The 17,604-nt window shown below is 34.7% G+C and overlaps 2 protein-coding genes and 1 non-coding gene across 3 annotated transcripts; 1 reads left to right on the top strand and 2 right to left on the bottom strand.

Moving 5' to 3' along the window:
- Window positions 1-288: 288 nt before the first annotated feature.
- LOC116004870 (60S ribosomal protein L44-like) lies at window positions 289-2,348 on the bottom strand. The gene is made up of 4 exons (XM_031245059.1): window positions 2,245-2,348; window positions 930-1,109; window positions 648-722; window positions 289-552 (listed from the first exon to the last, which is right to left on the bottom strand). Exons 1-4 carry the CDS (start codon window positions 2,245-2,247, stop codon window positions 493-495), a joined length of 318 nt encoding a protein of 105 aa, XP_031100919.1. The 5' UTR covers window positions 2,248-2,348; the 3' UTR covers window positions 289-492.
- A 3,806-nt stretch (window positions 2,349-6,154) lies between these two features.
- Window positions 6,155-8,741, bottom strand: LOC116003554 (FT-interacting protein 3-like). Its single transcript, XM_031243449.1, has one exon. It carries the CDS (start codon window positions 8,580-8,582, stop codon window positions 6,282-6,284), a length of 2,301 nt encoding a protein of 766 aa, XP_031099309.1. The 5' UTR covers window positions 8,583-8,741; the 3' UTR covers window positions 6,155-6,281.
- A 3,975-nt stretch (window positions 8,742-12,716) lies between these two features.
- Window positions 12,717-12,790, top strand: TRNAT-AGU. Its single transcript has one exon. It is a non-coding gene; the product is annotated as a tRNA-Thr (tRNA).
- Window positions 12,791-17,604: the final 4,814 nt, after the last annotated feature.

Genomic DNA, 17,604 nt, shown 5'->3' with positions numbered 1-17,604 from the left:
TTTGACTCACACCACTTCCAATTAGGAGTGTAAACGTACTAAGTCAAGCTCGAGCTTGATAAATAACAGGTAGGCTTGAGCTCAAGCTCGACTCAATTACGAAATGTGCCAGCCCAGCCCAGCCCAGGCCCACTTTTTTCCTGGCCAATTCAGGGCTGGCTCGACCTTGAACCAGCCCATGGTCACCTCTACCTCCTATACAATCAATCAATATTTAAATGAAAAGATGAATCTACCTCTCAGCCGCCTGACCATTACCAAACTATTATGTTACTAGCAAATTGGCACTGAACCACAAGACATAAGTATAATAACAGAATTTGAGATCCACAAAATTAGAATAGAATAACAATCATGATAAATGTCAACTACAAAACTCTGACCATTACAATGGAACCAACAAAATCAGCAAAGCTAAATTGTTTGACTTAAACAACCATGATGACATAGCACAAAGGAAAAAAACACATCTGATTTCCCAAAACTTGCAATTTAAAAGAGAGATGTTCCCTTCCCCTTCTTGTCTCCACCAATCTCAAAATGCTTGCAACGCTGCAAAACCATCAACAATCATTCATGTGTGACCAAATGCCAATAGTAAGAACATGAAAATGACAAAAACTAGAAATTATAGTTTATCAACCGACCTTGATTGCATGTTGTGAAACATGCTTGCATCCCTGGCATTGTAATCTCAGGACAATCTTCTTTGTGGTCTTGGCCTATTTTGGGTTACAGATTGAAAATAATGTCATTAGTATGAAATTCCTGATTGAATTTGTACTACAACAAAGATAATCAACAAATATCTTTGCAAAATCAATCTAGTTTTTTTACTCTTAACTTAATCAGTATACATAATCTGCAATAGATTAAAAACCATTTAATATCTATAACAAAAGTAGAACTATTATCTACAAGCTTCTAACCTTTTTGTGGAAGACAGGCTTGGTCTGTCCACCATAACCAGATTGCTTGCGATCATAACGACGCTTTCCTTGAGCAGCAAGACTATCCTTTCCTTTTTTGTACTGAGTAACCTTATGTAAGGTGTGCTTCTTGCACTCCTTAGACTTGCAGTATGTCTTCTTGGTCTTTGGAACGTTCACCTTCAAGAGCCAGAATAGAAAACATTCAGAAACTAAGTTAACAAAACAATTGTGACAAAACTAATCTTATAACTTTAATGGCATATATTAAATTTTGAAATTGTTCGTTTAGTTTTTGTAAACAAAGAAAATGCTTTTGACTTCAGAAAGATAATTGAAATTTTCATGCTTTTATAGAGAATACTACAAAGATGTGTTCATACAACAAGAAAAACTTGGAAGTATAGTGATGAAATGAAAGAAAATTTGCACTAAACAATAACCATCAACAATGCCACTTTCTTTTATCTAATGTCAATTTGTCCAATTCCAACCCTCACCGCTGGAGAATAAGATTATACAACAATAAATTAAGCAACCAAATCACTACACCATTTGCAAGACGAATGGCATTCTTGTAATTTGTTCCAAGGAATCAGACATTACAAAATGTTTTCAAGATACCCAGTAGACCTCAACAGCAAAGTGGAAAGTTCTAAAATGCATTTTAAGTACAGTACCTTAAATTCTTACTATTATAATCTTCAGATTTGATAGTCTATGTTCTAAAGTTCAGAATCTCAAAAAAATAGTTACAAGTATATGAAGATACCTTACAACTAGAAGTAATGTATGGTAGAACTTAAGAATTAAGTAATTAACATATTTACAATACAAAAATACTGTGAATATCACAAACCCAGAACAACAATAACAGTCATTCAATGCCTATAAAACGGAGAAACATTACATCAAATTATATTATATCTTGAATCCAGAAACATAAAACACTAAAAGTATAACTATTGAACTCAGAAGCAAAGAACACCGTCGTTAAAATGAACTTCATAACGTTCTGGTCACAATTTTCAACAATGAAAACTCAAAACCCGCAAAAAAAAAAAAGGAGCAATATAAAATCATATTTATTCCAAAAAAAAAAAACTCAAGCCAATAGCAATATGAAGATATGCAGAGAACACGGATAATATAAGTACTACACGTTTATTGCATCATTTTCCTTATAATTTTTCAGATTTTCATGCATTCAAAATACAAAAAGGGGAAATTTTCGAATTCATTTTCAGAGGTTGGGAGTGGAAAAACTGAAAGCATTAAACCTAAGAAACATGTAAGGAATATTGAAGATCTTTACCATGGTTGACGGCAAGAGGTCAGAGTAGGGAAAGCTTATGCAGTTCAGCTAAATGCCGCAGAAAAATATGCCTAAGCTTCAATGGAGGCATATCTATGATATGGGAATTAGGGTTTGGGTGGGAGAAACGGGCTGGGCTATGAATTGGATAAAGCCCAACCAAGATGAGCCCATTAGAACGTCTGAGTGGGTTTAAACTGATTCAAATATGTTTGGGCTGTCCAATTTGGAGAAGATGCATGACCCACATGTTTTTTCAACGCAAATTATGTTGTGGACCCAGGTCCACCTTGCAAGGACCTGGGTCCAAAACTACGTCGTTTTGTCTTCTTTTTTTAATTAGTATAGAAATCGTGAATGAAGAACTTATGATTATGTGAATGTAGAGGTGTTTTTTTTTTTTTTTTTTTTAATCTGATCTCTACGAAAACACTGGGGATCGAACCTACCTGTGGCCCTCTCACACTTGAGAGGGCCACAGCTATGCCGCTTGACCACAATGTCTTTGGTCAATGTGGAGGTTTCAAATTGTGAATATGGAGTATAGAAATCGTGAATGTAGAGTTATGCATGTGTGAATTTGTAATAGAATTAAGAAGTTCTAACAACTTTTAAGAAGTTCTAGCAACTTGTAGCCCTGTAATGTGTGAATGTGGAGTTCTCAAGTTGTGAATATGGAGTATAGGACCTGTGAATATAGAGTTTTGAATGTGTGAATGCATAACAGTGGTAATATAGTTACTAAACATATAATCCTGTAATGTGTGAATGTGGAGTTTACAAATTATGAATGTAGAGTATAGTGTATGTGAATGTAGAGTTTGTGTTCCACATTTCAGGCCAATATGTTTAGTAAAAAAAAACTTTAGAAAAAACAAAAACAAAAAAAAAAAAAAAACAAACAAACGGCGTCGTTTTTGGACCCAAGTGGTGGACCTGGGTCCACGGCATAACTACTGACTGTTTTTTCAAAGCAACATTTTGAGCTCAAGTATTTGAAGGCAACACAAGAGCTCCTTGAGGAGGTAGTTTATGTCGGCAAGGGAATAAAAATCGGTGATGAATCAGCCAAAGGTGCTAATGTTCAAGTCAAGAGTATCGCTGGGAACTCCTCCAGCGTTGAAGCCGTCGGCGAGGGAGAAATAGGAGTCTAGAGTAGCAGTAACCACAGAACCATTTTGCGAGTAGAAGAAGACAAAGACAAAGATAATCTCGGAGCCACTCTTCAAGATATAGCTCTATTCCTACCCAATCAAGTGTTCTTGGAACCACTCTCGGAGCCATCGGAAATCGCCACGTAGTAGAAGAAGAGGACATACACAAAGATAATTTCCAGTCTCGTCATCTTTGATGGTGAGGTTTCCCTTTCATTATTAGCAGCCCACACTTCTTCTTCCTAAAACTCTTCAATTTTTTACTATTAACTTCCTTCTATTTCTATTCCCCAACCCATATTTTGTATCAATTTCATCTTTTTATGCGAGATCAAGGGTTAATTGAATGAAATTGAAGAAATTTAGGCTCAATTGAACAAAAATGGAGGATGAAATGAATTGATTTAGCAATTTTTTATGCCCTAGACACACAACTCATTTTGCAACCTAATTATTCTTCCACATTGCACAACTATAGCGGTAACGAAAACCTGGAACCGATGGCGATGGGAATGGGAGCTAAGTTTGATGGGGACTTTAATGGAGGGAAATCTTCATGGACGTTCAATGGGAGCTAAGTTTTGTCCACCAGTAGTAGTAGTAGGCGATAAGAGTTAATTTCATTTTTTGTCCTAGATTTATAGGTAACAGTACACTTTAAGTCCTTTTTTATTAGATCGAATATCCTCATTTGGTCATAGTATTATTGTGGCATGATCTTTTTGGTCATTTATCAACAAAGCGGTTTAATTATTGTCAAAACAAGGACATTTTGGTCTTCAATTATGAATGTTTTCAAAAGAATAAACATACCCCTTAGCTTGGCATCAAATTAACGACGAAAGGACCATTGGTGGAACGATTTTGATAGTCAAAGATTTAATTTGTCCAAATTAAAAGAGGAGGACTAAATTTGAAAAATCACTATAGTTAGAGGACCTTGATTAGAATTAACTCAATTTTCTATTTATATTTTCTCAAACTTTCATATCTTTTGAAAAATGAATTTTTTTTACAGTAGTAAACACATCCTTAATACTCTATAGTAGTTTGCGTCTCATACTTTAGTATACGCCACTGTGAAAAAAAATGAGCAAGGAAAAATGTTTGGAGAGGAAATTGTTAAATGGTCTCTCAATTATGCTGATTTCACCATTTTAGTCCTAATCATTTTAACTTGACTAATTAAATCTTGATTATCAATATTTTAACTCTATATTTTCCCTACCTTCCCAACTTGAAAAAGAATAATAAAATAACACATCACCAACATTAATATTATTGTCCAAATAAACAATACTATAACTGTAAGTTCAAATTAACACTTGATTTGTCACTCTTAATGCTCGGATTGCCAACTACTCTTATCTTCCTTCTCAAAGTCTCAATTTCTTCTTCACTTCGATTTATTCTCCTCAATAGTCTTGGAATAATTTTCTTCAACCTTGAGCATATTGGAGCATCAAACCATTTAATGAATCCACATCCTACTCTAACACTACCCTGTACAGAAAATTCAAGAAATTGACATTCTAAATTACATTGGAACGTGAGCATTCCCAATACTTTCTCCATCCCTGAATTCTCATTTGTCCACGAAATTTTGAGATTCAACACTTGCTTGCAACTACAATTTGAAATTGATATGAACTCACCAAAATGATGCATTGTCTGATTTGATTGCTTAGAAGAAGATGATGAAGAAGATCTCTCACCCATGTTGGATTTTCACGAGAAGAAGATAATTTTGCGCCAAATTAGAGAGGAGGATATAGTAACAGATTAGCAGTGTTGGAGAGGAGGAGGGAACAACTTCATTCAATACAAATTAGGGATATATACACAAGAAAACCAATTACCCGGCGCCACGGGAGTGAAAATTACTGTTGAAATTGTCGGATGACCATTTTCAATAAAATAAAAAATGATAGTCGAATGATTTAATTAGCCAAGTTAAAATTGCTAGGACCAAAATGGTGAAATCAATATAGTCGAAGGACCATTTTGATCATTTCCTCTAGGAACCCATTTATTTTCCTCACGTTGATATGACCAAAGTATCTTGTTATTTACAAGAATCATGTTATTCTCATTCGACCACCCCTTTTGAGGCAAAATGTATATTTTCTTATTCAAATCAGAAGTGAATAGTCAATGCAAACTATATAGGCATTTCTCGAATCCTGCTATAGTACAGTAATAAATAATAGTGAAATTTTGAATAATTTATTTGCCATATATCAAGTATGGTGCATTGTAACGTAAATTAATATTTTGTTTTGTGAATTAACATAGATAAGTACAAGTGTCGTTATGTGTTATGTGCAATCTCTAACTAGCTAGCATATCATGAGATTTAATTATGCTTTTAACCGGTCTAATTACAACATCAATTCAGAAATACATTTGAATGTGAATATACATATGATACATCAAGTTGGATGTGTTCTCCCTACCTTGTTACATTCTATTTATGATTAGGAATAGATGTAATCAGATTCGATCGTTTTAGTATTAGATATACATAAGACATTCTCTGAATAATTCAAATCAAAGCAATTAGATCGGATGTCCAATTCAGACCTATATGACATGACCGATCTATAGCAAGACTTCACCTTTGTCATGTATTCCATACATTATACTAGATAGATATCATATTTATGGAATATGATTCACTTTCAAGATGCCTTGGTGATAAAATGGTAAACACATAAGATTCAAAATCTCATGCTAAAATTATAAACAAGTAAAACTGTATAAAAGCCTGGTTAATTGTTATGTTCAATTTCTTATTCAAATAATTACATACAACTTGATTTAATTCTCCTCCAAGAGGACAGGCTATACTAACAAATGAATTCGAGCAAGCAGGCAAATGAATTAGAGCATACAGTCCGCCCTTGCGGGCAGCCTTTTGAAGAAGTTAGTACACGTGGGCGGAATCTTTTGGCGTAACTTGGGGTGCCTCAGCACGTACAATCCGGCGAGAAGCGCCACCACTTGCACCGGCGTCACGTACATAACAACCGCGGCGAACAAGCAAAACGTCAAGAACAACGCCGAAGCTCGGGGATCTCTCCAGCTGAGCAGCGAGTGAAACCTCTCTCCCTGAGTCGCCATGTCTCCGATCACCGTCTGAATCCTCCCTCCCACGCTCCTCAGCCGATCGTACCGCATCCTCACCTTCTCCGCCGGTCTCCCCGTCGGGAACGAGTCGAATTCCTCGTCCAAATCGTCCGCCGTCGCCGCGTGAGCGTGCGAGAGATGGATGTCCATGTGCGGAGGGTGTCTAGGTTTCCGACGGTAATGCCAGATTCCGATGAAGAACAGGTAGAGAAAAAACGTCGGGAGAATTAGTTCCGGATAGAGGACGAGGATGAAAAGCAAGATATGAATCAGAACCGTCGTGACCGGATTCTTCCACTTGCAGATCTCATCGAACCATTTCCAAACCGCCATTATCGGACTCACAACATACATCAATCTGAAGAAATTCGCTTTAGCTCTCCTCACGCTCCAGATGTGGGACCCAACGTCAAGCATATACTCAACCACCTCCGCTTTTAGCGGCGGCTCGGCTCTCCCGAGCCTCTTCGACACAATCTGGATCGCTCGGAATCTCAGGTAATCCTGTTGCGAAATCGACAATGGATGCACGTAATGCATCTTCGGAAACAATGGCTGCGTGTATTTCGACAGCATGTTAGTATACGACGTGCACGAAAACCTGACGGCTAATTGGACCTCTCCCATTTTCTGAACCCCAGAAGGTTTCAGCACAATCAATGGATATGAATGGGTGTAAACCTTTTCAGTCTCCAGAGTCGAGAGACGGATTCTCACTTTTCCGATGCTTGAATCTCTCCCGCCTTGTAAATGCCCGTTGTCGAACACGCCCACGGTGATCACCGTGCACGGATCGTAGACTTCCCAGGTATACTGCTCGTTCCATTTCGGCGATAAATTGTCTATGATGGTTCTCGTTCGGACCCATTTCGGGCCGTATTTTGCGACGCAATAGGCGTCTGTTGTGCCCTGGCCGTCTTTCATGGCTGACAGTCCGGTGGCGCTGATGATCCCCAGCTCGAGAATTCCGATGCTGGATTTCCATAGAAGCTTAGAGGTTGGCCGGAAATCGCTGCTGTAGTGAATGGATTCGTCCATGACGTGATACCCGCCGTCTAAGCTGAGGCGGAGATGGATTTTGCTGGAGAATTTGGGTTCTTTCTCTTTCTTTTCCCCTTCTTGAATTGGGTGTTTTTCAAGATTGTGCCATTTGGAGGGGACAGCTTTGTTGTCTAGCCTTCTTGGGAGTGTGGGGAGAGGGATCAGGCATTTTCCCAGGATGTCTGATCGGTCCTCGACTGTTAGAATCAATGGCTCTTCGAATGGGTCCGCAGAAACAAAGACCAAATCCTCATTCCACATAGGATTTAGTCCTCTGGGTGGGGAAATTCTGGTTTTCAATGCTTGGTTTCCAAGAACAACTTTCACACAGGCTTCAAGTTGCCTGTTTTTATCAGGTGGAACTAAATCCTGGCATTCAATCACATTTACCCTCACATACCATAGCCTAGGGGAGAGATAAACTTTCCCCCGAATCTTCGAAACGCCTTCCCTCCCCACTGCAGCAGCATCAGAATGCCAGGCATCAGAGAATGCCTCATCTGCTTGAGTCCCTTTCCACAATGCCAACATGATTTCCCCTTTCTTGATCTTCTCACCTTTCTTGTTCTCCAGCCTGTACCACTGGGGAGCTAAAGGGCTATCCGGGGGCAATCGCCTCGGGACATCAACCATGTCGAACACTGCCCTTCCTATGAAATCATCCACCACAACATCCTTGTCCTTCACAATTACCTCCACAAAGGATGCCTGCAGCCTGTCCTGGGAGAATGCAAACACATGGTCCCATTCCGGGTTCGATTTCTTCTGGAAATGCTTTGTTACTCCCTTGTAGTTCCCCACCTTCACCTCCACGTACGGATCGCAGCTCCCACTCACATCCTTTGGAGGCAATTCCTTGGCTTTAACAACGCGAACGTACAGATATTCCATCTGTTCAACTAGATCATAAGCACAGGTTACCTTGTCTCCTGTGATCACCCCTGACCCTGCAATCTTTGGGGCTGTTTGCTTCAGAGCAAACTCATCTGGTGGTGGTGGTGGAGCCCTCTGCATTGTTCCTTTTTGCTATATACAGATCAAATCAAAGAATATATATATAGCTCCAATCCCTCTTTCAAGTAGCTGAGATTTTTCTTACAGAGAATATGAACAGAGGAAAAGCTAATATAAATTGCTTCAGGACTGAATGAACAGACCTTTTACACAGTCAAAGAAAGACATAATGAAGAAATATAGCACAGAACATGCAATTCTGCAACACTGTATGATATGAAAAAGATGGAATCAGACAGAGGAATGCTTTTCTCATTTTCTTGGATCAGAGGAATCAGGGCATACCTCAAAAGTCTGGCGAGTGTTGAAAAAGATCGGAGTGGTTTTGGGTTGGTAGAGGTAGAGGGAAAGTTTGGAGGATATGCATGGTGTCAGAAAAGCAATTTAGCAATGACTGTGAGGTCCACTGGTAATAAACAGAAATCCTTGTTGAATGGGTCTTGACATGCACTGCACTGCATTGCACTGTAATCTAAATGGGATTTGTGAGAGATACATATCGACTCTAACATGCCTTTTTTCACACTTTTCTGAACAAAAAAATGGCAGCTATGAACGTAACATTGCTATTAGCTTTCTTGGTTTGAGTCGATCAGCTGTGAGTAACTATTTTTGTATATCTTCTTGTGGTCATTTGATAACTAGCAATAGTTATACCATAGATCCGGGTCCACGTCCACCTTGCAAGGTGGACCCATCACAATTTAAATTGTGAACATCCAATATGTAAATTGTGAACATTTGGTGGTGAACATTCAATATATAAATTGTGAATATCTAGTATGTAAATTGTATATTTTGGATCCGGATCCACAGAATAATTTGCCGATAACTAGGGTCACAAAGGGGGATTTATCCCTTGTACACACTCAAATAGTGATTACGAGTTTCTCTCGTTACCCAAAAAATAAAAAAAGATACCATTATTGGTCCATAATCTCAACCATAATATAAATATCAATAATAATGGGCGTTTTCATGGGTCCAAAACCAACTACTTGACTCAATTAGTTACGTGTTAGCTGTGGCAAGAAAAAAATATGCATAGTATTAGCTCTGGTACTCCCCAAGTCTCTTTCCAATTCAATACAGATGATAAAAATTATGTAGAGGATAGATGGAATTGATGTTAGGTTTGGTTGGTTTGGAAAGTTGGTCATTTTGTTCCAATTTGCTCATCCTCTTATCTACTTTGAGTACAAATTTTGTTTTAACATAATATTAAAAAAAAACACACACACACACATTTAGGCATGATGCCATGATTAATGTGTAGTACTAGAAATTTACTTCGTTGCCAGGAAAAGTGTATATTAAATATCATATATATAGTACTTTGCTTAGTACATATACTCTCAATTTGTAAGGATTAGAATTATTATGGTACAGCAGTGTTTGTGTGTTTTATTTTTTATATTACTTCTATATAGTACATAATAAAGATAGATATTACTTTTATATAGTACATAATAAAGAGTTGGCAGGCTAACTACTATGTAATGTGATGACACCTCTATTACCATTTCAAATGAGTGGTCATAGGATCTAGATTCTTTGGATTGAGAAAATGATTGAGAAAGTATAGAACAGATACTATCTTGTAAAAACCATGAGTATTTCAAAAAAGAAAGAGTCAACTTTAAATTATATTATTCATTTGATTAGGTGAATAAAGACCCCAAAAATAAGAGCATATACATCAATAGTTTTTTTTTTTTTGAAATACCCATTATTCTTTACAATGTAGTAGATGTTCTATACTTTCTCAAATACTTTGCCCAAAGAATCTAAGCCTTCGAACCTATGACCACCCATGATAACTGGGATGCTATTACACTATATGATATAGTTGGCATAAACATCAATAGTTGACACTATGCCATCTCCAATTACCATTTTAATAAATAAATAAATAAATATACTTGATGCGATCTTATATTAATAATCAAAGACACGCATACTTCAAAATATATATATATATATATATTCGTTTTGAAGAGAAGCACGTACAATGCTTTGATCTATCGCACATAGGAAAATTATTATCATTAATTTGTATAATATTTCTCTAGCACTTTACCTTTAATTTAAGAGTTTGGAATAACTATATATATTTAGATTACACAATTTTTGGGTACATCTAAATAAAATTATAATTGGACTTACCCAATCTTAATGTATATGTGGATGGTTGCTCTAGAAAGACTATGTCCAAGGTTGGCTATGGGGGTTGCTATATGATTCAAAAGAAAATTACTTAACAATGTTTACATATGATATTGGGTTTCGCAGCCAGAGGAGAAAGATGCATGGATGGACAATTTTTAAGGGTTTCCAATTTGCTTGAGTGAAAGGAGTTTGATAGATGTTGGTGTATTACAATTTAGCTGGAGAATGATGGCGTATTGTTAGGAAGTCCCATGTTAAATATGTTTGAATTGAAGATATCACAAGAGTGTGATGACTCGTCAATGGGAGATTAGATTGATACATACCTATAAAAAAAATGATTTTTGTTATATTGCCAAGTCTTGCTATAACATGCAAAGGGCTTGTGTGATGTTTAACCTCCATCGCACTCTTAAGAAGATTTTAGTGTACTATTATATGAGAGTTCCTAAATCAAGATAGATTGTTGATAACCTAGGGGATTTGGGTTTGGAGTAGGACTTTAAATTTTCAGGTCGGCTGTCTCATCCAATAGAGGTGCCTACAATTCAGTGACGGGATTAGATATTGTGTTTCATGGTGAAAAAGATGGTTGATACAAGGGATTAGCTTGTTTCTTAATTTTGGGGTTGTTTCGTTTTGAATTTTTGATGATTAAAAAACGTCTTAATTATATATAAATTAAAACAATATGCATTTTGTGATTAAAAAAATGGTTAGGATAATTAGTTTTATCTCAAATGAACAAAAACCAAATTTGATATAGGTGCAAACAGGGATTTATTGCGATTGAGACAAAAGGTGTTTCAAGTGCATTATTGTTGATCAAGAACAACCCTTCTTTTAGGGCATGCACACTTGCTTGATCGAGTTGATTATCTATGCCTCTGAACTTCCTTTCCTATTTATTATATGCGGTACTTAATTGGAATGTCATTTCACATTTATTCTATAGGCCAAGGTCATGCTTGTTTCCATCATCATATCTGATAGTTTTATTGGGACCAGGTCCACCATAAACTGTGTATAAGGATACATTATGGAGTAGGAAGACATCAATTTTATTACTCGGACCGCTAGGCCTAAAATAGTACATACAAGCCTAAGATATTAGCCCAACGAATACATAAATAATAAATACTATAGCCCTAACGAATTGAAATAGGGCCCAAAATGGCGGCCCGATAATAAATAAATAACACAAGCTAAAGGACTAACAAATAAAACAAAACTAAATATGTTACCACAGGACTCGAACCCTAGCGTGCCAACAGGAGAAAGAAGACTCAGACTAATGGACCAAGAAGCGTTTGGTGAGCCAAGGGATGTCCTTTAAGATGAGGGAAGACACCCTATTTTTATTGTTGTAGGGCTCACGAATCGTTGACAAATGGACGGCACCTAACATCCTTAGCTTCATTCTTGGCCACACACGTGTCCCCCCACTACTTTGTTTCCAACGCACTCTCATGCATAAGTGGAGCTTCCTACCCTGTAGTACACAAAATCTTGATAGCTTAGGTAGTTCATCTTAATGTTATTATGTGGGAGGTTGTGAGTTTGAACTCCGATCCCATGATAACACATCTTATATTATTTTGCTCCAAACTTCCTTCTTCTAATAAAATGGACGTCGGGGTCCCAAGTCTCCATCAATATCATCTTCATATATTCTTACATCCGTTCAAAATTTTGTTTTTAAAAAAGTAATGTTATCAATTCGTTCTAATCTCATTATAAATTAAAGTACTAATCTAAATGACTAAAAACACCATTTTTAAGTCAATTGGAGAACAAAAATGGAGGCATCAATAATTTAGGATTAAATCTACTACACTCCTAATATCTTAGGATTAAAAATCCAAAATTTAATTTTCAAATAATCACAACTTTTAATTATAACACTACCAAAGGCAAGCAGATTTATATATGATTAGAAAATAGTGTTGAAAATTTGCAAGCAAAGCTTTCATAGCTCAGTTGGTTAGAGCACCCGTTTAGTAAGCGGGAGGTCTTGAGTTCGACTCTCAATGAAAGCATTTTTAGTGTTCCACAGCCACTTCATTCTGCAGCGGATTTCTTTAACCAATTCTGAATCCTCTCTCACTATTAATTAATTTATTAAGTTTTTGATCTTAAACCTTAATTGGCTTCATTTTCCAGTTCAAATATGGCTGTCCTTCCATCACCTATAACATACATAAAACAAGAATATAATTACAACGTAACTTCTTTGCATTAACCATGGTTGAAAAAATCGTTAGGCGCTCTTCGGACCTCGAGGACGCCTAACGCCTAGAATATATACTTAGGCGGCAATTAATCGGCGTCTAAGTGCTTGTGTATTTTTTTTTTAAATTTGTTTAATTTTTTAATTTTTTAAGATTTAATAATTATAAACTATTTAATACTTTAATAGTTAATACTAAAATATTAAATATTAAACTAAAAAATATTTGATTTTGAACAATTTAGTGTTATTTCACTCAAAACGATGTTGTTTTAACTTTTGAGTGATATAACCCATTTAAAAAAGAAGAGAATAATAGCTAATCGGCCGACTAGGCGACTTAGTCGGTGCCTAGGAGGTCTAGGCGGTCAGCGCTTAAGTAGCCTAAGTGGCGCTTAGGCGGCCAACCGCCTAGACCACTGACTATGGTGATACGCTAGGCGCTCGGCCAGCGCCTAAGTGCTGATTAATCCGTGCCTAGGCCAAATTTTTGCAACATTGGCATTAACTATATCTAAAATTCTAAATAGAGTTAATTCCTTTTTTGGTCCTAGAGTTATAGTGCATTGGACAATTTTAGTCCGGATTTATTATTTTGACCACATTTTGCCCTGACTTTGTGTAAAGGTGGACAATTTTAGTCCAAAGTTAGTCAAACCGTTTGTCAGCCGTGAATTTGAGGGGTATTTCTGTCCTTTCAAATGCATAACTTAATTAGCCTTCTATTTGTAAAGCTTAGCACGGATGTTTTGCAGACCCACACCTTCAAATTGTTCAATGGGCAAGAAGCAGAGAGAGAAGAGTTTCTGCAATTGTTCTTGCGCTTACAAGAGATTAAGCTGTAGCGGCAGGGGAGGGAGGCCGCCAGTGTGCTGAAAAAGGTACGTGCCGGTGATGGTAGGGTCGTCGGAGGAAGAAGAAACGGAGTGGATAATGACCGCGATGAAGCTGATGATGCATCCTTGTATTGTTAATCTCCTCGAATCTGCGACTGTCGAGCTCGGTTACGACCAGATCACAGATTCATCGCCGACCGACCAACCGAGCCATACCCGACCCTAGAAATTATGGCACAGGCTCTGTTCCTTTCTCTGGCTGTTATGTTCAGCTGGTACGACATCGTTTGCTGTCTTGGGTTCTCGTCGAGTAACAATCACGACGACACATTTCTCATCCTCCCACCGTCGCCGCCGCAGCAGAATGGTGGAGGTAATCGCAACGGTAACCAGCGAATCGCGACGACCCCTACCACCCATGATTCTCCTACTCTTTCCACCCAAGGACTCGTCTCCTCTAGCTTTTGATGCGAAGACCCACTCCCGTCGAAACCTCCAGAACAGCTTTCCCAATGCTCGCATAGGTTCCACGACGATCTTCTTTTGAACGGGTAAGGAATTTGCAGTGAAATTCATCTCTAGAACAACTTTCCCAATGTTCATCGCCATGATCCATTTTGGCATTGAATTAAGTTGAATTAAAATTAGCTTATAAAATTGATCCGGATTTTATTAAATTACTCAACATTTAAATTACTGCAAATTCCTTAAAAAAGAGTTTGCAGTGAAATTCAATTAAAATTAGCATAATTTTCTTCTTTTTTTTTTTGAGTAATTGAATTTCACATTTAAATTGTTGTAATTGAGGTTAAATTTTGCGGTCATTTGCAATGAAATTCAATAATTTTGCAGTCAAATTGCAGTAATTTGCAAAGAAATTTAATAATTTTGCCAACTTAGACACATTTAAATTGATCGGGTAAGGAATTTGCAGTGAAATTCAATTAAAATTAGCTTATGAATTAATCAGGATTGTTGTCATACAAAGCGGTTCGTAATGTGGGTCTGCAAATGGTGAAGAAGATCGTTGTTGAGCTTTACAATAGTGTTCTGATTAAGTTATAGACTTGAAAGGACGGAAATGCCCCTCAAATTCACAGCTAACAAACGGTTTGACTAACTTTGGACTAAAATTGTCCACTTTTAACAAAGTCAGGACAAAATGTGGTCAAATTAATAACTTCGGACCAAAATTGTCCAGTGCACAATAACTCTAGGACCAAAAAAGGAATTAACTCTTCTAAATACATGTAATTATAGTATGTATTTCTTAATTAAATATATAAGAGTAAATATTTTATAAATAATTGAAAGTTTTTTTTTTTTTGAACATGATTCTAAATAATTTAAAGTTTGCACATCACAATCATAGCTTATGATAATACGTACAAAGGTTTTTTTTTTTTTTTTTTTTTTTTCATTATTCAAGAAGTCAAGCATATATAACTTACTAACCTATACTTAGCTTCGACATTATTGATATTATCTTAATTAAAATTCAAAATTTGAACTGATTTTTAGATTTTTAGTGAACCCAATAGGGTATTGTTTGTTTAGATAATTTTAATTATGCTAGATTTAAATGTAAATTTCGTCTAAATATTGAGCGTTAAAATTTCGTATAGTATGATTGAAAGCAATAATTATACTCCATATATTTTGTTCAAGCTGAGCATACTCAAAAAATTTTTGAATATTGAGTCTAAAAAATATTTGGAATTTCGAAGTTGTGGTTATATTTTATAACATCTATACAATATATATATATATACTATATATAAAAGTAAAATCCTCCACCCAAATTTTCTCGCTCAAACTTTTGTTAATATTAATTACATAATTTATTGGTAAAATAATTAATAAAGCTTAATTGGTAAAAAACTATTATATAGAAATTAAATAATATCTATTAATTGGTAATATTGTTTCCAATAAGTCTACACCAATAAATATTAATTGGTAATATTGATATTAGTAATTGATATTCATGGTAAGTTGGTCATATTTTTTTAAAAACTATTTACTGTATATGATAAGAATATATTTACTAATATATTACAATATTTATATTAGTAATAATTATCCATTTATCCTCTATTTTGACCAACTTCTATATAGATGGTACATATTTTGTCTACATTTTTTATTTCTGTATATATAGTAGAAAATAGAAATGGAAATTAAATTAAGAGTATTTGAATGCTTATTATATTTTCAGCCATTATTCAATTCTATACGCTAGGGGATCACGAACTAATATAAGTAATTGATAATATAATTAGCAATTGATATATATGCTAGGGGTAAGGGGATCACGGCCATTTCCAAAAATTGAAATTTATGTAATATTTAATACGAAGTAATATTATAATTGATTAATTATATTCATAAATACTAATATTTAATATATTAATATATTAATATAATAATAATAATAATAATAATATTAATAATTTTAGTATACACTAATAGTAAAAATATGCTAGAAGATCACGGCCAAACAATTGATATATATGCTAGGAAAAATCATGGCAAGTTGGTCATAATAATTTTAGTATACACTAATGGTAAAAATATGTTAGGGGATCACGACCAATCAATTGATGTATGAACAATAAATATAAAATATATTCATTATTAAATGGTGTCTATTGAAAATATCAATAAATAAAATAGGATAAGGAATAAAAATCAATTTTGAGGAAATATATTTAATATTTAATATTTAGTATTTAATAAATTTAGTATACAATAATAAATTAATTAATCTATATATTCTATTAATTCTATTATATTAATATTAACTAGTATTTGCCCCATGCGATGCACGACATAAATTTTAAGTAATTTTTATTATTGATAATGTTTTAAAAAACAATACAATCAAACATTAATCATCCAAATTCATTATAAATGTATTTTTCTTGGCAATACTAAATTGGTTGTTATATTGAAGATCACAACATAATATTAGCCAAGGGCAAAGCTAGAAAACTTAAGTTGGGGATCCGATGTACTAGAGAAAATTTACCGTGGTAGTCGACATTATAATTAACAGTACCATATTATTATATATACCATACATTATTGTAATTATTATGATAATGATTTCTTATTATACTCTGTGTAATAAAGTATAAAATACATAATTATATAATTATATGAGTATGATTGACACGGGTGTCGATCATTACTTTAAAATTTGTTCACATAACACAAAATATCATAATAATAATAATAATAATAATAATAACAACAACAACAACAACAACAACAACATTTATTTAAATATAAATTGTCAATTTTTATCAAATAAAAATTTTGTCAATTATTTTGTCACCAAATTTTTTCATAATTAATTGATATTCATTTTACTAATTAACTGAACATTTTAAAATTTGAGAGATAAAGACAAAAATCAAGATCACAAATTAAAGAATCAATATTAATTTTTGACAATTTCAAAACTAATTATTTAAACAAGTAAATGTACATCTTCAAAGTGCAAATAAATAATTATAACACACAGTAAATCATTAATTACTTAATCAACGTAACATAACTAATAAAACTAAAACATACATCTCAAATTTAAAAATTTTTAAAAATAAAATGGATACTTGATTCCCATTCATTATTAAAATCTTGATAAAAGAAATAAAATAAAAAGAAAAATGGTGACTTTAATTATTTGATTTATTTCTTTCTATTTAATAAATTTAAACTTTAATATATATTTTGAGTTCACTTAAATATATACATACATATTTACAAAAAAAAAAAAAAA

The sequence above is a fragment of the Ipomoea triloba genome, chromosome 14 (assembly GCF_003576645.1).
Source record: "Ipomoea triloba cultivar NCNSP0323 chromosome 14, ASM357664v1".
Lineage (NCBI taxonomy): Eukaryota > Viridiplantae > Streptophyta > Magnoliopsida > Solanales > Convolvulaceae > Ipomoea > Ipomoea triloba.
Note: the sequence above shows the minus strand (reverse complement) of the source record. Positions and strands in the feature narration are given on the sequence as shown.